The sequence below is a fragment of the Boleophthalmus pectinirostris genome, unplaced genomic scaffold, assembly GCF_026225935.1.
Source record: "Boleophthalmus pectinirostris isolate CB_2022bp ecotype Guang Dong unplaced genomic scaffold, ASM2622593v1 HiC_scaffold_4, whole genome shotgun sequence".
NCBI lineage: Eukaryota > Metazoa > Chordata > Actinopteri > Gobiiformes > Gobiidae > Boleophthalmus > Boleophthalmus pectinirostris.
Genome location: NW_026571353.1, coordinates 916,010 through 939,115, shown reverse-complemented (window position 1 = coordinate 939,115; position 23,106 = coordinate 916,010). Strand labels below are relative to the sequence as shown.

The following is a 23,106-nucleotide window of genomic DNA, read 5'->3' as shown; positions in this document are numbered from 1 at the left end:
CCACTGAAGTTACACAGTGCACCTTTAATTATTGAGTATTGTAAATGTGTATTACTATATCAGAACAAAGTGGTGGTTCTTTTTACCGTGGTATATTGTTAAAAATGGGAGTGCAGCTTGTGTTGAACCATGAGCAGTGAGGGGACAGATGAGCTGGTGCAGGTGCAAAACACGAGAAGCTCTGCTGTTGGGCCGCGTCCCATTTATGATGACGCCTCCTCGGGGATGTGACCGGAAAAGTTTTCATTCATTTCTTACGTGGAGTCTGACACGGGCCTACTACAGTACACGAGCACACAGTATCACAGTATTACAGTATCAGCTAATGGACCACAAGCATCATGGTTCAAGTGGACTTGAGCTAATGCACTAATTTCAGATGTTTAAGTTAAGTTCTGAGGGAGAGAGGAGGTGAGGTCTGAGGGAGAGAGGAGGTGAGGTCTGAGGGAGTGAGGAGGTGAGGTCTGAGGGAGAGAGGAGGTGAGGTCTGAGGGAGAGAGGAGGTGAGGTCTGAGGGAGTGAGGAGGTGAGGTCTGAGGGAGTGAGGAGGTGAGGTCTGAGGGAGAGAGGAGGTGAGGGGGTGAGGTCTGAGCGAGAAAGGAGATGAGGAGGTCTGAGGGAGAAAGGAAGCGAGGAGGTGAGGTCTGAGGGAAAGAGGAAGAGAGGAGGTGAGGTCTGAGGGAGAAAGGAGATGAGCGGGTGAGGTCGGAGGAGAGGTGCTCAGAAATGGGACGTGTCCCGCGCTGATCCGTGATGACGCGCGGCGGAGGGCGGAGCGCGGCGGAGCGGACACTGCGGATAAACAAACGCACGCAGCGGTCACGGAGTGTGCGGAGTGTGCGGGGCTCCGGGACTTCGAGACTTGTGACAGCTCCGGGACTCTGGCACCGGGAAACAAACAACAGCGGAACACCGGAGTGTCTCACCTCTACACCTGTCCCTGTGTCCTCGGATGAAGCTTATGTGACAGCGCGGACACAGCGGACTCGGAGCGGGATGACGGAGCTGCGGAAGCGAGGCGCGGGCGAAGCGGTCCCGGACAGCACCGACAACCTCAGCGACAAGGTACGGACACAAGCACCGCGTTCTCCACACCGCTAACCGGCCCGGTCCCTGTCCGGACACTGGCCGGAACTTCAGCGGCTTGTCACGCCTCGGGCACGGCTCAGGCACGGCTCATGCGCGGCTCATGCGCGGCTCGCGGAGGTCAGGGCTGCGCCGCCGCGTTAGCTCCACACTAGCCTGCTCCAGTCTGCGGCTAATTAGCAGTAGCAGGTCCTCGGGACGCGTCCCCCGAACACAACAGTGTCATTACACAGTGACAGCGCAGGCGCGGGCCTCTTGTGTGCTCCTCTTCACAATAGTACTCACACACACTTGGCCGGGCGCTGCTCACACCGAGAACAGGTTTGGAGGTGGCCGTGATGTAACTGAACCAGGTGGACTTGTCCTCCCGGTCCGCGCCGCGTTGTGCCGCGCCGCGCCGTCTTGTGTGCAGGGCATGACACTTCTGGTCTAATGTGACTCCCACTGCTCTACCTGCTCTTCACGAAGTCATTTCAGAGCGTCACTGAGTCATTTGAGAGCGTCACACATCAGTCAGTGTTACATTAGAGTTTGCAGAGGACACACAGCAGTTTGTTTACTGGCCGGCTGGAATAGGCTGGAAGAGTTGGCCTATTTCAACATGACTGACATAGCAGACATACCTGATACTAGGCCGTGTGCAGCAGTGTAAACCAGCACAGACACACCTGGAGCACACGCATTCATGTCCTAATAATAGAATGTGACTGGAGCCGTAGTAAAGTCAGGTGTGAGTCTGTACTACACTCACCTTGCCTCAAACACACCTTAGTTTATTTTTGCTGACAGAGAAGACTGTGCACTTTGAGCTCGTGTGTTCCTCATGGAAAGGCGCAGTAATTACACAGATATGAATCATAAACCAAGTCAATGTACAGATTCTAATCCCATAGTAACGCTCATATATGTTCTATGTGGAGCTCTGTCATATTTGATCTTTAGGGTGAGGCTCAAGGTTGGTACAACGGAACTAGCTCATTATTCAGAACACACACGAGTGTAGTCAGAAACTGCACTCAAGTAAGAGTTAAGAATTTAAGAAAAGTATTTCTCACGTAGAGTAATTTAAAGAGTAACTGTAACATCAGATTTATAATTTGAAGTTACTGTGATTAGAAGGACAAAACATTTAATAATTCACAAAATCTGGTATTTTCAAGGGAGCGCAGCAAGAAACCCAAATGTTCATAAAGCTTTTGTCACCTGTAGACACAAACTTTACAACTACTAGTACTGTTACTTCAATAAAACTAGTACTCAATAGGGTAAAAATATTCAGCTGGAAAAGTACAATACAAAAATACAGTTTCTTTAAAATGTTACTCAAGGAAATGTCATGAAATGTCACCCACCTCTGAGAACAGAAATAATACATATATTATTATATTTGGAGCAATAGTTTGGATTAGTGATGTATAAAGGAACTATATATAAGATTTTAAATTCCATAAACATGACTTAACTGTGTTCTCCTGGTTTAGACATGTTCAGATCAAATACAGCTTTTACTGAGAACTATGGTAAAGATGATATATTCCTAATAACAGAAACATTGGACATGATGGCCCATTTTTGAAAGAATTTGTTTTTTTTTGGTTCTCAAAATGATTATCCAATCAGAAAGCAGAATGAGCCTCATGACTCTCTCATTTGTGTTGCTAGTTTCAGTGGTGAAATCCAGTTGGTTTAAACCTAAAACGTCTCTCTGATCTGAATAGTCACTAAACCACAGCACCTTCTCCAGTCATAAGTCAGTGCTAGTGCAGCCTCTGCAGCTCAGAGAGGGAATTCTGGAGGTTCTGATCTTTCACACGAGGCCTGAACATTTACTGGGAATGACACAAATGTATGTATGTGTCCTCTGTCTTTTATGTGCAGGTTAAAGCTCTGGAGACATGTTGTGGTTGTAGTACTTGTTTAAACAGTGTGGGCTCCATACAGTTCCTTAATGATGCACTTGTATATATTGTATGAGGTAACACATTCCACCTGCTCACTCTGTGACCCTGGCTCAATAGCCGAGTGTTGTGACGACGTGACACTTTGGGAGACAGTCACTATAAACACAGGGACAGCTGGTTCCAGGAGGTAGACTGTCCTGGAAACCTCTGTCCTGACTTGGGAGGGCCAACCACAGCTGCTCATTTGGTTCACATGTCTCTGAAATGTAGAAGACATCTCCTCTCCAAAAGTCTTGCATAACTCTGTTTATCTAATAATAATAATAATAATAATAATAATAATAATAATAATAATAATAATAATAATGCATTAGTCTTATATAGTGCTTTTCCAGATGCTCAAAGTCACTTTACAATTTAGTGCATTATTCATTAATTGTATACATTATTATTGTAGCCACAGCTGCTTTGGGGCAGACTGAGGGATGCAAGCTGCACCATCAGCCCCTGCACCACCAACACCCACACCACTTACATATGAGGCAATGTGGGTCAAGTGTCTTGACTAAGGACACAAAGACCTCCACTGTGGCACCTGATTTTCCCAATGTCTCCCATCCAAGTCTAACCAGGCCCAGCCCTGCTGAGCTCCTGAGATCCAACGAGATCAGGAGGTTTGGCCACAAATCTCTTATAAATATATCAATAAATCTATCACTTCTTTGACCTGAGATAAATAATGGCACTGACATGAATAGATATGATCCACTCGTCTTTGTAAAGTGACATATGTCTGTATAAATAAAAACATACTTACTTAAAGTTCCTCTGTGATAAGGCGCAGGCTAGCTGGCACTCTGCTAATCAGAGTTGGTGTCAGTCAGAGTATAGAGCCCTACCAGTTCAGACAGGAGTTTATTTTGATATTATCGGGATTATCAGTGTACAGTTAAACACACCGAGCATTAGGATTAAGACAGAAATATGAACTGTTCAACTAATCAAACAGGCTGATACGTTTCAGAAGAGGAGGTGTAAACTACAGCGGGACAGTCCAGTGTTTAAGTGGTTGGTGTGGTCCTGTCCTGTTCAGTGTCCCTGCAGCGGTGCAGACAGAGCTCTGTGCTCTGTGCTCATTAAACTCTGAGTAGAACTCGAGCCACTGCTGCAGCCTCCCACTGTCTGACAGCCCTATGACTCTCATGTGTCTCATGTCTCTGTCTCTTATGTCCCTCATGTGTCCCTCATAGGGTTGTTATTGGTTGTACTGAAAATCCGATACTAATCAATTCTTAAACTAGTATCGAAATTAGATACTCATTTGAGCAGGTATTGATACTTAAAAGTCTCATTGACAGGACAGAAATAAATCTTTCTTGAATGTCTTGAGTTGATGTTGAGTTGTATCAGAACAAGTGTCAGAGCACAAAGACTAGTACACACACAGACCAACATGAACCTACTGCACCACTGATGATCACACACATAGAACACACATGGAATAGAAAAGAAAGTCCTACCATTTACTGTTGAAATTCTATTATCTAAAGATTGTTATGATTATAGTATCAGAATTGGTATTGACTATTGAGTCCTTAGTATCACAATTACATTTTAAATGTGAGTATGATGAAAGCTCTAGTCCCTCGTGTGTGTGTGCGTGTGCGTGTGTGTGTGCGTGTGTGTGTGTGTGCGTGTGTGTGTGCTCCAGTCCAGTGCTTGTGCACATTTCCCTGTGCTTTGCATGTCTCTATTGTGTGTGTCTGGTTTTTTTTATTTATCACAGTGTGGGGATTGAAATCTGTACACACACTCACAGAATACTGACCTGCCTCCCTTATGAGGACAGAAATCAAGTCCATGATGTCAGTTCTTCATTACAAGGTCAACAGCATGGTTTAAAGTTCAGACTTGGGTTAGAATGGATGAAGGTTTAGGTTGAGGTTAAACATGTAGTGATGGTTAGAGACGACATTGTGCCTGTGTCATAATAATAAAGCCTTACTCTTGTACTGTGCTTTACAGCCTTTAGAAGGATGTCACAGCACTGCACTGTCTCATTACTCTTTCAAACCTTACTGCCCAATGGTAAGCTACTATTGTACCACTTCAAAACTTGAAAGTCAAGTGTCATGCCTAAGGACACAGCAACAGAACTTGCTTTGAGTGGGAATCAGTCCTCTGATCTTCAGGTTGGGGGACCACTGCTCTAACCACTGAGCCACTATTTACCCAACCTACAGCACATAATCTATGACTCTGTGAATCATTATGTTATAATTTGCATATTTTAAATCGCAGTATTCACAGTATTCACCTAAAACATCGTATTAAAAGAAACAAGTCTACTGACTTCTGCATTAGAAAACTGTGGTGCCCAATGGGAGCTGACGTTGACATAAACATCATCACAACAAAGTGCCACAGCTGTGGGCCCCTCCTGGAGAGCTGCACATCACATTAGAGCAGAACATTTCATTTTTTCATTTGTACCAAAATGACTACGCAACGCTGCCTAATCCTACATGTATCACCTGTTAAGAAAATAAAATTAGAGAAGGAAGTAAGTAGAGAGCAGTGGGCGTGTACAGTTGGCGGTGAAGACGGGAGTTGATCATCAAAAATCTTGAAGAAGTTACATTTATTTACTTATTTATTTATTCATTTATTTAATGAGACAGGGACAGAGCACAATTTTAACATGAACATACTCATGCACAACAGGCACAAATCACTCCAAATATAACTTCAGAAGGTCAATGAGAGTGTGTGTGTGTGTTTGTGTGTATGTGTGTGTGTGTGTGAGCAGGAGGCGGAGGGCGTGGACACAGAGGCGGAGTGTGAGGGGGACAAAGCGGACACTCCAGACGTCCCCCCGTCCAGCGCAGACACAGACAACACTCCTGAATGTTTCAACAAGGCTCTGGAAGGCCTGCCCCCCAGGTACACACTCACACACACAGACACGCACACACACACACACGCACGCACACACACATACACCCACACACATACACACACACACACTACGGTCACACTCACACATACACCTACACACACACCTACACACATACACACACACGTACACACCCCTGTCACACACACCTACACACACATGAACACACCACTCTCAGACACACACACCACTCACACAGACATGCATACACATGCACACACACACACATCACTTTATTTATTTATTTAATTATTTATTTATTTATTTATTGGATTGGGACAGAGCATGTTAATGAATAAACATGACACAACATAAACATAAACACACAGGATTGTAGCCAATTTCCATCCGTTGTCCCAAGGGGCTGGGGTCACAGGGGGCCAAACAATAAAAATATACACTCCATTCAATGCCCAGTTCCCATTATTGCACAGTTGCCAGTATTGCACACTCCACTCATTACACAATTTCCATTAATCACACTCCATTCATTGCACACTTCCCATCATTGCACAGTCCAAAATACACACACACGCACGCGCGCACTCTGTGTGTGTTTGCGTGCTGTGTGTGTGTCCAGTGTGCAGACTCAGGGCTCAGGCTGGAGTGTGTGTCCACAGGTTCAGGACCAATGAGCATGTGGCAGCTCACGGGGTTTAAGCCTCACACATAATCTGCTGCTGGAGGCTGTGCAGGGAGGAGTCTGTCATGACCATGGATCAAACACTGGAGATACCAATTCATGTTTCCTTTTTTTTACTCTTCCAATGAATGAGTCAAGCCTCACGGGTACAGAAACGCCTAAGATGAGCTCCTCAGTCAGTTGAAAAACGTGTTATGTGTAATGATGTGACTAGACTGGTTAAGGTGAGCTTAGGTTTTTCACTGTGGTAAGACCTGATTTGAATGATCACTGCTGTTACCCACATACAGGGGGCAGCACTGTCCACCAGTACTGCTGTAGCCCAAAGAGCTCCACACAAGTGAGAAACAATGTTTATCAGTCAAATCTATATTTGACTTGAACATGTCTAACCTCACATCTGGGGACATAGTGAGAACAGGTTTGTGGAATTTGAAATCAAAATCTTACATACAGTCTTTTAAATGTCCTCTATCACCAAAATTGACTCTAAAGCTTTAAGCCATGTTAGAATGTTGTTGCCTTCTCAAAAACAGACCTGGAGCTGTGTTTTGTTTCATTCACACATGTTTGAGTAACTCTTTATTATTAGTCTGTCTACATCTCCAAATGATCTGTTCCATCTTGTGATGTCATGTAGTAGAGATCAGTAAATGTTTTCTGTTTGAGAGAACTCAGCTTACATGCAGGGTGTGTGTGTTAAACATGTGATTGAAATAAAGCACAACTTGAGATCAGAAGATAATGCCTTTATATTATACACAAAATGTCAAAGTAAAAGGTGTCTGTGAAGTGCTACAGTCTTGTGTGTGCATTCTTGACACTATATGAGGTTTGTGTGGAGTCTCTGACAGGAGAGTTCCACTGAGGGTCAGATGGAGTCCTGTACATTCAACTTAAACCTGGGCCCGTGTGGCAGGAGTGCTGACGACTCACCTTTGTTTCAGATGGAAGAATTACTGGATCCGAGGAGTGCTGTCCATAGCCATGATTGGGGGCTTCTTCCTCATCATCTACCTGGGCCCCATCACTCTGATTCTGGTGGTACGTTTGGTTTGCCCCTGTCTCCCCCTGTCCTCACGTGTCCCCCTGTCCTCACATGTGTCCCCCTGTCCTCACATGTGTCCCCCTGTCCTCACATGTGTCCCCGTGTCTTTACGTCTCCCCGTCTCCTTCTTCGATCCAACCGATCCAACCATGGCCACTCATTTGTATCACGTGTGTCTTTCATACGCAGAGACAAAATTTTTATAACATTCAGAACAAAATCTAGAACTTCTATTACCTGAGATATACAAGAGTTTGTGCTTCTGTTGATTCTGCAGGAATGATCTGTTTCTCAGTCCTCCGTCTTATTTTGTCCCTCCTTTTTTTTTTTTTTTTACTAGTAAACCGCCTTGATTGCTTTGAGATGAATGGCCCATGCGTCTCTCTGTTTGGTTCATCCATCTGTCAATCACCCTCTGTGAAATCATGCAGACAGGATATAGTTCCAGACCCACTCATCTTTGTAAAGTTTTGTCCTTTATTTGGATATGGACATGTAATGGATAGTAGCAAACCAAATTTCTATTCTGTCAATTGCACAAAAGTGGAGTGAAAACGTTTTGTCGCTCCTCAAAGTGGCTTCTTCACTTCTGCTCATGGATGATGCAAAAACAGAATAACAGCTGCCATGTGTGACGAGAAGGAATTTTAGAAGGTGGCTGGTCTGCTGTCTTCATCTCTGCCCCTCAACCCCTCTCACCTCCTCTCGCCCCCCCTGTCTACCTCCCTCTCTGTCTCCCCCTCTCAGCTCTGTCTCCACACGTCCTTCTCTCTAACCTCCTCCTCCTCTTCCTCAGGTCATGACTGTCCAGATCAAATGCTTCCAAGAGATCATCACGATTGGATACAGAGTGTACCGCTCATACGACCTGCCCTGGTTTCGCACGCTCAGCTGGTATGGCCAAGGCATTACACACACATGCACGCGCGCACACACACACACACACCAGGTCTCTGCATCATGATCCAGGCACACACACACGTATACACACATGCATACAAACACATACATGCATACACACACGCACACGCATACAGACACACACATAGAGGTACATATACAAATACATACAGACACAGTCACGCACACACACACCCTCACACACAAACAAATGCACACCCGCGCGCACACACACACACAGTTACACATACACAAACGCATAGAGACACACACACGCACACAGACACACACGCATACATACACACACACACAACAGGCCTCTGTCTCATGAGCCAGGCACACACATACACACACACACACCAACACACACACACGCGCGCGCACGTATACAGACACACGCATACATACACACACACACACACACACACATACACACACACGCATACAAACACATACATGCATACACACATACACACATGCATAGACACACATAGATACACACATGCATAGACACACATAGATACACACATGCATACACACACATAGATACACACATGCATAGACACACATAGATACACACATGCATACACACACATAGATACACACATGCATACACACACATAGATACACACACCCACACACACGCATACAGACAAACACATGCATACATACACACACACACACACACACACACCAGGTCTCTGTTTCATGAGCCAGGCACACACACACACACACACAAACGCATTCAGACACACACATGCATACACACATACACATGCATACACACACACATACACACACATAGAGCTACATATACAAATGCATACAGACACACGCACACATACACACACACCCTCACACACAAACACACGTGCATACAGACACACACATGCATACATACACACACACACACCCCAACACATACAGACACACACACACAGAGTCACAACTGCATAGGGTCCACATCACCTGGACTTGTGTTTTGTTTCTTTCACATGTTTAACACACAAACCTGCACATTTAGGTTGAGTTCTTCTCTCAAACTGAAAACACTCTGTTCCACCTTGTGATGTCATGTTGTAATACAGGTGTGCTCCACTGTGTTTTTAAACTCAGAATCATTTGGATGATTTCAATACTATTCTATACTGAACTAAAGATAAAAGGAGCTATTAACTTGAAAAGTACCACTACATGACATCACAAGGTGGAACAGAGTGATAATGCAGGGTTAATCAAACATGTGTGAATGAAACAAAACACAACTGTCTGTGTTTTTGTTGTTGTTGTTGTTGTTGTTGTTGTTTTTTTGAAGAGGTAGCAACATTCTAACATGTGCTGAAGCTCACATGAGTCATCTTAGCATAATCAAGGACTTTTAAAGTGCACTGTGGATTTGTTGTGGTAGACTTGCTTGTCTTCATGGAGGTGTTATTGCTCTGCATGACATTTTCCACAGTATGACATTAAACGTATCTATCTTGTATTAGACTTGTCAAAAGTATTGAAAATCAGGTACTAATAATCAATACTAAAACTACTATTGAAACTATACTCATTTGAGCAGGTATTGAAAAAATTCCAATTCAAAGGACAGAATTGAACCTTTCCTGAATGTGTTTAGAATGATGCTGAGTTGTATCAGAACAAATAGAAGACACATAGACTAGTTTACACATGGACCAACATGAACCTACTGCACCACTGACAATCACACAGATACAAGACACATGGGAAGTACTACCATTTAATGCTGAAAATATATATTATTGTTTAGAGAAAGAATGTTTTTTATTATTATTGTGGTATCAGAGAGTATCGAGTCCTTCGTTAGTCTCAAAATCGAGTTTGAAATTTTAGTATCACGACAACACTACCTTGTATTTATTCAATTACAGATGTGAAGTTTAATGCCATACAGTGGAATATTTCACGCCGAGCCATACATCATAAAAGTTAGATAGTGCAGCTAGTACAACTTCAGTTTAAAAATATATCTCTAATAAAAATTAGGGCCCATCCCTAATTGTGGCAACACTATAGTCCACACAGAGCACATCATATCTTTGAGCAGCGATGTTAGCACATTGTTATCTCTGTTTATCTATCGCACATGTGGAGCCCATCTGAGTCCTGTTCAGAGACCCAGCACATGATGCAGAGACCTGGTGTGTGTGTGTATGTGTGTGTGTGTGTGTGTGTGTGTGTGTGTGTGTGTGTGTGTGTGGGTGTGTGGTGTGTGGGTGTGTGTGTGTGTGGCTCATGATGCAGAGACCTGGTGTGTGTATGTGTGTGTGTATGTGTGTGTGTGTGTGTGTGTGTGTGTGTGTGTGTGTGTGTGCAGACTTTGGATTCAGTGGACTTGAGGCTCTGTCTCTCCTCAGGTACTTCCTTATCTGTGTGAACTATTTCTTCTACGGGGAGACTCTGGCTGACTACTTTGGGGCCCTGGTGCAGAGGGAGGAGCCTCTGACGTTCCTGTCGCGATACCACCGCTTCATATCCTTCGCCCTGTACCTGGCAGGTGAGACCCTGCCAAAGGTCTACCAGAGAGTACAGTCACCACCCTCCACACCTAGACCTGTCATGATCATTCAGTACATGACACATGTACAGACAATTATTTTGGGTGTCAGTTTTTATTGTAGGCACTTTTTCTTTGTACTAATGAGAAATGTTGGCTATTTTTCTTTTTTACATTGAGATTTGAGCTGAAGAGGGTTTAATTATGAACTTCTCATAATAGATACAATCCACAGACTGTATAAAGAAGTGGACTAAGGGATGTTAAATGTGGCTCATCGAGGCTGTATTATATTTGGAATTCCGACCACAAGTTTCATAGCAACCAAAGAGCCAATCCAGAACAAGGCTGTTGCAGCACTGGTTTAGCAGGGAGTCAGTCACACCTGTTGGTAACAATAGTGGGAGTAACCTTGAGGAAAGACTGATTTGTCTGTTATTAATGTTCCTATCTACATTTAGAGACAAAAAAGAGAAATAAAAATGGCAGTATCATGTAGAGCGATTAATAAGAACATTTTAAGACCAAAATGACCAGCCTGGCAGCAGCAGTTACAGAGAGAAAAGGGAGATGTTTTTTTCAATAGAAAGTGAATTTCTGTCAATGGAGCTGGAAGTGTGCCCTTGCTCACTGTGTAGTGACTGTATATAAATGGACATAGCTGACCGGCTATATACAGTCTATGATACAAGTAATCAGTATAGTAACATCAGAGGTGGGGGCAATCATTACTCTTACTTGAGTATCATTTTTGGCTACTTTTCACACCTCTGAGCTGTATGTTGTGAACTACTTTCTTACATTTTCAATCATTTGAAGCTATTATTGAACATGAAAAAGTTGCTGTGTGTCAGATAAGTAGTACTAGTAGTAGATAGTAATATTAAATGTTCTTACAAATCTCACTGCACTTTTATACTTGTTTATTTGCTTTAGTTATTTTTTCATTCCTGTAGTCTGTGGAGCAGTTTGACCAAACCTTATCCAAACTATTATTGGCACTAAATATTGGTTCCTACTGTAATGATCAGGCTCAGTGTTTGGAGTTTCCATTTGTTGTAATTCTTCTGAAAAGCCCAAAGGTAGACGAGCTCTTATTTCCATCCACACTGCTCTACACACTAAAGCCACCCTTTATTTCTCCACTTTCATTTACACTTAAGTCCCACCACAACACTGTAATTATGACATCATCAAATCATATTATTTGTCTATATTTTGGGAATTTTAAGTTTTTTTTTTAATCTTTAATAAAGTTAATAAAGTATAACTTTATTAAATCTAACTTTATAGTCAGGTATAGTCAGGTATTGTTGTCTAATATTTGTGTGCTTGTGGGACGAGACACCATTTCCACAAGACGAGACAAGACTGGATTTTGACATCATCCTCATCCTCAGTTGTGCCTTGGGCCAGAGCTAAACATGATCGTCCAATCCCATGTGTTTATTTCAGTGACGCATGTGAAACAAAGGAGCTCACTGGTCTTCTGTCAAACTAAAGACATTTCTCTTCCCTCAGATTAGCAGAGTTTTAGTGTTACACTCATAAATTCAACACAAATCTGCCATGTTTATCAGTCTCCTGTGATACTTTTTAACTTTCTTTTTAACTCATAAGCAGCCATATTTGTTCTGATACAGGTGCATTATGTGTGTCTCTGATTGGCTAATCCACCTGTCAGTCACCCCCATCTGAATTGGGGAAGATTCAGAGGTGACCAGACACAATACTTTACTTAGTAAAGTATTGGAGAAGTGTGTATTCTGGATCCCAGGCAGTCCTTTTGTCATAGTAGCAGTGCGTTTTGGAAGCACAGCTTCTCACGAGGTGTAACTCATCAGCACTTAACCATTTTTGACCATTCAAATGTAAATCATTTTCCTCTTTTTGTCTCGTGAAATAGTCCCATCCTTTTGTCCTTGTAAAGTCCATGTGATTTGATAGTCAAACTAATGAGACTGTGTGTGTACCGATGTGTGTACTGATGTGTGTACCGATGTGTGTACTGATGTGTGTACTGATGTGTGTACTGATGTGTGTACTGATGCAGCATGTTGTCTGCTCTTCACAGGGTTCTGCATGTTTGTGCTGAGTTTAGTGAAGACACATTACCGCCTGCAGTTTTACATGGTGTGTATGTAACTCTCTGTCCTCTGTGCACTCTCTTCCTCCTCTTCATCACACTGTTAAGCCCCCACTGCAGCTCCACTTCATTTATACTTGTCATTATGGCACTTAAAGTAACTGTATGTAATTCTTACTCTTAATTCATACTGGACATGATGGCAGTGTTTTTTATGTTAGAATTTGGTGGTTTGGGTCTCCAAACAATTATTTAATCAGAAAGCAGAATGAGCCTCACATGGGTGCCTTATTTGGGTTGCCAGTGTCAGTGTTGAAATCCAGTTGGTTTAAACCTAAAATGTCTTTCTCTGATCTGAATGGTCACTAAACCCCAGCACCTGCACCAATCATGAGTCAGTGTTAGTCCAGCCTCTGCAGCTCAGAGAGGGAATTCTAGAGGTTCTGAGCTTCACATGAGGCCTGTTCATTTACTGAGAATGAAACAAACTTATGTGTGTGTCTCTATCTGCAGGTGAAGGCTCTGGAGACAGGGTCAGTTGTGACTGTAATACTTTTTTAACAGTAAGAGCACAGGCTACATACAGTTCCATTAAGTACTGAGTAGATGTCACACACACTAAGAACACTGTTGAATAGCACCATCTGTTGTTTAAAATATGAACTAAGTTCAAGGTTTGAGGTGGGCTCGCTCGTGCAAATGTATGAACGCTAAACTTTTGCATGCACTGTGATAACTAATAAATAAGACAGAAGTGAAAAGGAGGATAAAGCAGACGTCTGTATTAAAAACACATCCCGGCATGCTGTTTCAGTAAAATAGGCTCACTAACTCAATAACTTACCCCCAACAACGCTGCCCACTGCCCCCCACACGGACATCACAAGGGCTGATCGCTTAAGGTGAGCTTAGGGACATTTTGATCATTTAAGGTTTAATAACTTGAAAGGTTACAGTGAAACCTGTGTCCAAATTTGAGAAGTTTAAGATTGGGTTATCAGTTTTTTGCCATTGCTGCCTAAGACACATGTTGTACTAAAGCTCAGTGTAATTCCTGTTTGATCTCCTCTCACCCTGACCACTGCGCTCTCTTTCTGCTGCTGTAAATCTCTGTCCCACATGTCCCTGTCCTCAAGGTGCGCTCTCACTGATCTCTGCCTTCTGTGTGTGTGTTGCAGTTTGCTTGGACCCATGTGACCCTGCTACTGGTAGTCACCCAGTCCCACCTGGTCATCCAGAACCTGTTTGAGGGCATGATCTGGTGAGGACACAGCATCACACTCATGTTTATGTCATGATGTAGAACAAGACAACTGTCTAAGTCACTATTTGATATTTGCTATTTGTGTTTAATAAATAAACCCTTAGACTTCTCTCAAACAGAAAACACTCTTCCACCTTACGATGCCATGTGCTAATACAGGAACTTCATAAGAATCACTTGCATCATTTCAGTCCTGGAATTATCCATGTCTACTGAATTAAAGGTAAAAGGGGCTGTTCACTTGAAAACTACCACTACATGACATCACAAGGTGGAACAAAGCATGAGAATGAAACAAAACACAACTCCAGGTCTGTTTTTCATGTGGTAACAAGCTGACGAGAGTGCATTTTGTTCTAAGACCGTAAGAGCTTTAAAAATGTGAAAAACAAAACTAGTTCATTTGAACTGAGATTGCAGTGGTCCAAAGTTATTCCTCACTGACCTTATGCATTCAGAGCATCCTAATTGTTAGTTATAAGTGCTTTTCACATGCCTAGAACAACTAGCAGGCTAACGCTCACTTGCTCACTTAATAAAACGGCTCATATATTGTCTGGGTATTTTCTGAGCAGTAAAACACCTGTAACTGGATAAATGCAAGATAATGCTATACTGGGGAACATTCTATGCAAATCATTATCTTCTAGAAAGAGATAAGACTGAAATATAAACTGCCACAGCTCCACATGAATGAGAGTCTCTCTGAACAGACTCTGACCAGTGCTTGTGTTGGGCAGGTTCATCGTGCCCATCTCCATCGTGATCTGCAATGACATCATGGCTTACCTCTTCGGCTTCTTCTTCGGCAGGACTCCCCTCATCAAGGTCTGCCTCTATACTACAGACTGTATGTAGAAATGGACATGGCTAACCTGATAGTCACATGTTCCACCTAGGAAGTTGGCACGGGCACAGGCTCCATCGGCTCCAATTCACTTTGTATTGAAAAAATGTTGCCCGTCTCTCTGTAACTGTTGCTGTCAGATGTGTCATTTTTAAAATGTTTGTATTAACCCGCTCTACACGATCCTTTTTTTTTTTTTGCTATTTTGTTCTGTAAATCAAGATAACAGATAAATCAGGTGCCCTCTTTTTCCGAGGTCGCTAGCGTTAGCAACAGGTTTGATTGACAGCGTTGCTAAGCCCCCGCTCCCTGCTAAACTGGCAGTGTAGATAGGAAGGGGTGTTACCTTCAACAGCCTTGCTCCTGATCCCTGTCCTGATGTCTCTGTCGTTGCTATTATACTTGGGGTCAGAATTCCAAATGTGGAACGCCAAATTTGCTCTTATAACTGCCAGCCTCGACAAGCTTCATTTGACTGGAGCCGAGCACTGGGTTACATCACACTCTCCTAGTCCACTTTGTTATACACTTAGGAAGCCCACTGTAAACTGCTCTGTGTGTGTCCCTCAGCTGTCCCCTAAGAAGACCTGGGAGGGCTTCATCGGAGGATTCTTCTCCACCGTCGTGTTCGGCTTCCTGGTGAGACACATTGTCCTCTGTGGACAAGAAAGTAGATCCACACAGCAGGTCTTTGGAGCTTTTCCCCAAATGTCACAATGTGCTGATATTCAAAATACAATCTCTGACTATTTCAAAGTACTGCTATGTGGATCTACTTTCTCCTGTAAAGTTTAAAATTTTTGACCCAGCACCCAGGCTTAACTGTTTTTGGATGTGCACATCTCTGTCTACGCATACAGTACTGTCCTCTCGTCTGACCCTCTGTCCTCCGCTGTCCCCCTCCGATCCTCTGACCGTTTGTCCTCTGCTGTCCTGTGTCCCCTGGTGTCCACAGCTGGCGTACCTGCTGTCTCAGTTCCAGTACTTTGTGTGTCCTGTGGGCTACAACAGTGAGAGCAACAGCTTCACTGTCGAGTGTGAGCCATCCTCCATCTTTGAGCTGCAGGAGTACACCCTGCCCACAGCACTGCAGAACACCCTGGGCTGGGTAAGAGCACCCCGTACAAGACCCCGTACAAGAGCACCCCACACACGAGCACCCCGCACACGAGCACCCCGCACACGAGCACCCCGCACACGAGCACTGCGCACACAAGCACCCCACACAAGCACCCCACACAAGAGCATCCCGCACAAGCACCCCACACAAGAGCACCCCACACAAGAGCACCCCGCACAAGAGCACCCCGCACACAAGCACCCACACAAGAGCACCCACACAAGAGCACCCCACACAAGAGCACCCCACACAAGAGCACCCCACACAAGAGCACCCCACACAAGAGCACCCCACACAAGAGCACCCCGCACAAGCACCCCGCACAAGCGCCCCACACAAGAGCACCCCACACAAGCACCCCACACAAGAGCACCTTGCACATGAGCACCCCGCACATGAGCACCCTGCATACAAGTACCCCACAAGAGTAGCCCATAAGAACACCCCACAAGAGCACCACACATGAGGCTCAGTGTGAGGCACAGCAGTTGTCCTCTCTGGAGTCTGTCTCTATGGAGGGACATGATAATGACGAGGACATGTGCTTTGTGCAGGACACGGTGCAGCTGTACCCCTTCCAGATTCACAGTGTCTTCCTGTCGTCCTTTGCGTCTCTCATCGGACCCTTTGGTGGATTCTTTGCCAGTGGCTTCAAGAGAGCCTTCAAAATCAAAGTACAGTGTCCTCATGTGTAATCATGTAGCGCGCACACAGCGCCTGTATAAATCCGTGTTTGTGTGCAGGACTTTGCCAACACCATCCCGGGACACGGGGGCATCATGGATCGCTTCGACTGCCAGTACCTCATGGCCACCTTTGTGCACGTCTACATCGCCAGCTTCATCCGGTGAGTGTCCACAGACTATCCCACCCCAAACACATCCACCCAGCAGAGCATGTACTCACACTGTCCTATGTGTGTGTGATCACAGGGGGCCCAACCCGAGCAAGGTGCTCCAACAGCTGCTCCTGCTCCAGCCAGAGCAGCAGCTCACAATCTTCCACAACCTGCACTCCCATCTGAGGGAGCGGGGCCTGCTGCCAGCACAGGCCTAGGCCTACCTCCACACGTCTCCTCTGGGGCAGCATGAAGACAGGGCTGTGAAGCGCCCCCTAGCACAGAACTCTGCACACATCACCTCCATCCTGGCGCTATAGCTCCACCCCATGGCAGCCGCTCTGTGTCCATCTGTAGGAAACTCAATACACAGCATGTGAACTCTGTATATAAGATCATCATCTTAACTAAGTGAATCTGTAGCTAGTCTCTGACAGCTGCTAAACCTGTTCATGTACTGTTATGCAAACTGCACAGGGATGTAGGCGTAGCTGTAGCATGACTTCTAGGAGCTGATAGACTCAGACTCTAGGATGTGTGAGGGCTGCCTGTGCTTACAATAAGGGACTTTATACTTGCCAGTTATTTTGCTCCAGTAGTTGATACCTCTCTCATGTGGTCTGCATGAGACTAGCATGAGGCTAACCATAGATAATAGCAGCCTGTTTTTAGAAATCAGTGAAAACAGTGGTGCCCCTGTAGTTAGCGCCCTCTACAGGTAGAAAAACAGGAGCATGTGGTACCCTCTGCTGCGCTCTAGTGCTCAGCCCCTGCTGCTGCCTTCTGTATTTTAAGCATTACATTTTTGAATGTAGATTTAATTTAATTATTATTTCCTGAACTGAATGACATAGTTTACCTATTTCCTGTCCACTGTTTGCAACAATTGCTTGGGCACTGATAATTTAAGAGTTGAAATATATTTATCACATGCAAAGATCCAGAGAGTGGATGAGCCTGAACCAAAGCACTGACTGTTCTCCTGGGAGACGCTTGTCCCCTGGGACAGCACATGCATGTCCTCTGGCCTCTGGACCCAGTCTTTCTATTTATTCTTTACTGTTTTACAGCGCCCCCTGGCTTTACTTTTCTGTATGTTGTGTGTACTAGGCTCATGTTTGGAGTGTGTGAGGACAGCACATATGCAGTAGTCTTAGTGCACATATTTAATGCTTGAAGGCTCCTGACCTCACTGTAGTCCTGTGGGATCACTGGGAACAGACTGTTTAAGGGTTTTAGACTTTCATTTTTGCAATGAAGAAATAAGAAGTGTATTTAATGGAATGTAAGCACACAGAGGCTTGTGTGTCTGTGGGAATAAAGTGGATTTCTGTACTGGCGTCTGCTTTTCTTTACTCATCATGTTTGGCACATTTGACGTTCTGGGCGACCATTAAGTCCTGTGCCGTGTTTAACCCTTTATGCCTGTGGAGAAAAGGTGGGCTTATCCTCCTTAACTGTGGTTCTATTCCAGACTCCTGACTGCTGTATGGGCCTAGTAACACAGACTGCCACACACCCACACAACACAACGGCAAGCTGTTTAACCTAGAACCCCACCTACAGAAAACAGACACTTTGAGGAAATGACATCAGAAAGAATTTCTCCAGGATGCATAAAACTGCACATGACCTCCTCTTAAATAAAAAAAAAAGACCTTTATTAGACTATAGACAGTTACATTTACAATTAAATCAGGCAAATCAAGGATATTTAGTGTGAGCAGGAAATGTACTAGGATTCTCACATTAATCTGGACGTGTAGAATGAGCTCTGGTCTAAACACGTGCTCTGAGACTAAGTGTCCACAGCAGAGTAGGATGACGTGGAGCCCCCCTCGGATGAGGAGGGGCGAAGCTGGAGGAGCAGCAGGTGCACCAGGCCCAGCAGGAGGTTCAGAAGCAGGCGCAGCAGTAGAAAGGCCAGGGGCACGGTGAGCTCCATCAGGTGGAAGATGGGTGCACTGAACTGGCTGAGCACACAGGTGAGCAGGAAGGTGCCCAGAGCCACACAGGGGTAGAGCCAGAGTTTGGCCAGCATGAGCAGGTGCTCGCTGCCTCCAAAGCGCACATTGGGCTGCAGACACTCATGCTGGTTGTACAAGGCCACCACCCAGATGCACAGCTGGAAAAGCCCCGCAAAGAAGATGATGACACAGCTGATCTGGATGGCCTCCAGCTCGTTCTGTGAATGCCGGGGGAACTCGTGCGTTAGCTGGTATGCTAGCGGCAGCCCGCCCACAAAAGCCAAGCAGAAGGTGTTGAGCAGGCCCATCAGCCGCGTCACTTTGGTCACATGGAGGAACAGAGAGTGGTGCACAAACCAGAGGAGTCCCACAGTGACAAAGGAACCAAAGTACGCCAGGTACTCAGGGCCATAGGAGCGCAGAGCGGCCACCAGACTGCCATTGAAGCGCTGAGAGACCAGCAAAGAGTCTGGGACGTTGTCCTCACTGTGGACATATACACACCTGTTATGAGCATACTTAACACACAAAAAGGCCTGCACTCTTGAGTACATATGGACATGTATGAGGCCCGGTGCAGCTGTGCTTCAGCTCACCAGATGTCTAGGATGAGCAGCGTGGCCACGATGGCGTACACTCCGTCACTGAACGCCTCCAGACGCTCTTTACTCAGAGGCTCATGAGGCAGGAACGAGTATAGAAGAAGCTCCTCAGGGGACTCCTCCACTGGGCCTGCAACACAACATTTGGCACACTGCCACACACCTGCTGCACCTGTCACATCTCTGGGGGAGGGAGGGTGGATGTGCACTCACCCAGCACCCTGCTCCGGGCCCACTGCAGGCAGCGGGACATATAAGGCAGGAAAATCACAATGGCCAACAGCACATAGGACTGAGCAGAGACACAAGAAACCACATATATGAACAGTAATATACTATTATCTCTGGAGCTACAACTATCTGCTGCTTCTAGGAGATGAACGTTCCATTAAACATTGTGCTTTTGACCGTCACTACAGGGGGCTGTGGCTTTTGCCTCTGACTTAATACTATTGTACATGTGAGTGTGGATGTACCAGCTGAAAGCAGACAGATGCAGCCAGGCTGGCCAGCAGACACATGAGCGGGACCCGCAGGATCACCCGGAGGATGTGGTGTTGGTAGTGGGAGAGGTCTGGGCTGCCCTGGAGCTGAGGGTGGAGCAGGTGTGGACGACTGAAGGCATAGAGCACAATCACCGTCTGAAAACAAGAGCAGGAGCAACATGTGGCTCCCTTCCACTTCATTGTGTGTGTGTGTGTGTGTGTGTGTACACACACAAGACACAATCTGATCCCCATGGCATTAAATCCCCTATTATTGTATCATCAACTGATCAGATCAGATCTGGGTTAAAAAAAAGTTAAGGAAGGGCTTTAGGTTCAATTTAAACAAGTAGTGACTAAGGTTAAAGAAAAAATGGAAACCCTATGTGTACGTACATGTGCGTGCGTGTGTGTGTGCGTGCGTGCGTGCATGCATGCGCACGTGTTTGTGTGTGTGTGTGCATGCGCGTGTGTGTGTGTGTGCATGCGCGTGTGTGTGTGTGTGTGCGCGTGTGTGCAAGCGCACGTGTGTGTGTGCATGCGCACGTGTGTGTGTGCATGCGCACGTGTGTGTGTGCGCGCGTGTGTGCATGCGCACGTGTGTGTGCGCGTGTGTGCATGCGCACGTGTGTGTGTGTGCATGCGCACGTGTGCGCGTGTGTGCATGCGCACGTGTGCGCGTGTGTGCATGCGCACGTGTGCGCGTGTGTGCATGCGCACGTGTGTGTGTGTGAGCGTGTGTGCATGCGCACGTGTGTGTGTGTGAGCGTGTGTGCATGCGCACGTGTGTGTGTGTGTGTGCGTGTGTGTGTGTGTTTGTGTGTGTGTGTGTTTGTGTGTGTGTGTTTGTGTGTGTGTTTGTATGTGTGTGTATGTGTGTGTGTGTGTGTGTGTGTGTTTGTGTGTGTGTGTGTTTGTGTGTGTTTGTGTGTGTGTTTGTGTGTGTTTGTGTGTGTTTGTGTATAGGACAGTAGTGCAGACATCATGAACCTATGCAGGTTGTTTTCACCAGTGACATTTAAGTTGTAGGCAATTTTATATTTGTTATTTTCTTTATATTTCACGTCGGGAGAATAATTTCCAAGACACGAATGTGTTTTTCCCTGTGCTCTGCTGCCTCTGTTCTACTGGCTCTTCAACCTTGTCCATTGTGCGACTGACGCCGCCAACGTTAACATGACATTTACATCGCTCTTACTGCGAGCGTTTTGTGTGGGTTTCCGGCAATGAGTGGAATTACCAAAATAAAAAACTTTATAAATGTGTTTTTTTGTGTGTGTGTTGTTGTCCCAACAACAGATAAAAAACTGATTTTATAATAAAGCAACTCGCATACAGAAACAGTAAAGTTAGAGATTAAAAATGAGATTAACACGACTGAAAAACATAACGCGCTAAATATGACTGTAATTAATTAATCGCAATTAACGCGATAATTTGACACCCCTAAATAATCTATTAAATTACTTAAAGTGAGTAAAGTAATCTGAATACTTTGGATTACTTGATTTGCTGTAGAGAAGCAGAGACTAGAATATCTTCACCTAAAATGTTTTGTCTGCTAAAAGACAATGAAAGCCTGGTTTAGACCTGGTTTAGACCTGGTTTAGACCTGGTTTAGACCTGGTTTAGACCTGGTTTAGTTGGTTAGTCCTGGTTTAGTCCTGGTTTAGTCCTGGTTTAGTCCTGGTTTTAGTCCTGGTTTTAGTCCTGGTTTAGTCCTGGTTTAGTCCTGGTTTAGTCCTGGTTTAGACCTGGTTTAGTCCTGGTTTAGACCTGGTTTAGTCCTGGTTTAGACCTGGTTTAGACCTGGTTTAGTCCTGGTTTAGACCTGGTTTAGTCCTGGTTTAGTCCTGGTTTAGTCCTGGTTTAGTCCTGGTTTAGTCCTGGTTTAGACCTGGTTTAGACCTGGTTTAGTCCTGGTTTAGTCCTGGTTTAGACCTGGTTTAGACCTGGTTTAGTCCTGGTTTAGACCTGGTTTAGTCCTAGTTTAGTCCTGGTTTTAGTCCTGGTTTAGTCCTGGTTTAGTCCTGGTTTAGTTCTGGTTTTAGTCCTGGTTTTAGTCCTGGTTTAGCCCAAAATGTCAAAACAGGACAATACCACCATGTAATCCATATATTTCAACAAAGTAACTGTAATCCAATTACCACTCATTGAAACAGTAACTGTAACTGAATACAGTTACTCATAATTTGTACTCTGATTACATAACCCCAGTACATGTAATCTGTTACTCCCCAACACTGCATGTTTGGTCACATGACTTGTCACATGTTCACAGGTTCTGTCTCCATGGTAACAACTCAACATTCCAACATATTCGTACTCCATGTTCTATCACCGTGGCGACAGCTGTTATGTCATAAAGGTGTCCAGAGTATATATGCCTGGACTTGAACTGAAAAACTTCATTCCAGACTGAATCTCACAGCGAGAGACATGTACCAAAACGGCAGAACACACACGTATCAAACCATGAGGGCTACAGCTCAGGCGACCGCAGGGGGTGTCTCTCCTCCACCCGAGGAGAGCTCACCTGTGAAGCACCTGAGACGGCGACTTCAGGAAGTCCAAAGAGCCCATCAAGACCAACTCCACGTCAACGATAAACAGACAAGGAGACTGAGAGAGTTAGAGCAGGTGTTACAGCAGAAAGTAACCCTCCAGAAGAATTGTGAGGAGCTCCAGAAAGAGCTGAGCCAAGCTCAAGAGGAAAAAGAAACAATGATAGAGTTTGGGAAATATCTGCTCGAAGAAAAAGACAAGGAAAGAGAGAAAATGTTAAAGAAGGGTAGACAGATGGTAAACCAGTATGTGGAGGGCCTCTACCAGGAGAACG

General features: G+C 45.0%; 2 protein-coding genes across 2 annotated transcripts in view; one reads left to right on the top strand and one right to left on the bottom strand.

Annotated features, from left to right (window-relative positions):
* Nucleotides 1–738: 738 nt before the first annotated feature.
* cds1 (CDP-diacylglycerol synthase (phosphatidate cytidylyltransferase) 1) lies at nt 739–18,548 on the top strand. Its single transcript, XM_020938254.2, has 13 exons — nt 739–1,065; nt 5,797–5,930; nt 7,534–7,630; nt 8,431–8,528; nt 10,919–11,058; nt 13,133–13,191; nt 14,323–14,405; nt 15,149–15,236; nt 15,826–15,894; nt 16,211–16,363; nt 16,930–17,049; nt 17,119–17,222; nt 17,308–18,548. The coding sequence occupies exons 1-13, from the start codon at nt 754–756 to the stop codon at nt 17,429–17,431; spliced, it is 1,581 nt and encodes a 526-aa protein (XP_020793913.2). The 5' UTR covers nt 739–753; the 3' UTR covers nt 17,432–18,548.
* A 326-nt stretch (nt 18,549–18,874) lies between these two features.
* tmem175 (transmembrane protein 175) overlaps nt 18,875–23,106 on the bottom strand; it is a 17,812-nt gene continuing 13,580 nt past the window's right edge. The window contains exons 7-10 of the mRNA XM_020938318.2: nt 20,259–20,423; nt 19,996–20,074; nt 19,777–19,912; nt 18,875–19,666 (exon numbers count right to left, since the gene is read on the bottom strand). Coding sequence (XP_020793977.1) covers nt 19,012–19,666; nt 19,777–19,912; nt 19,996–20,074; nt 20,259–20,423 — 1,035 coding nt within the window. The 3' untranslated portion in view covers nt 18,875–19,011. The remainder of the gene's footprint in view (nt 19,667–19,776; nt 19,913–19,995; nt 20,075–20,258; nt 20,424–23,106) is intronic.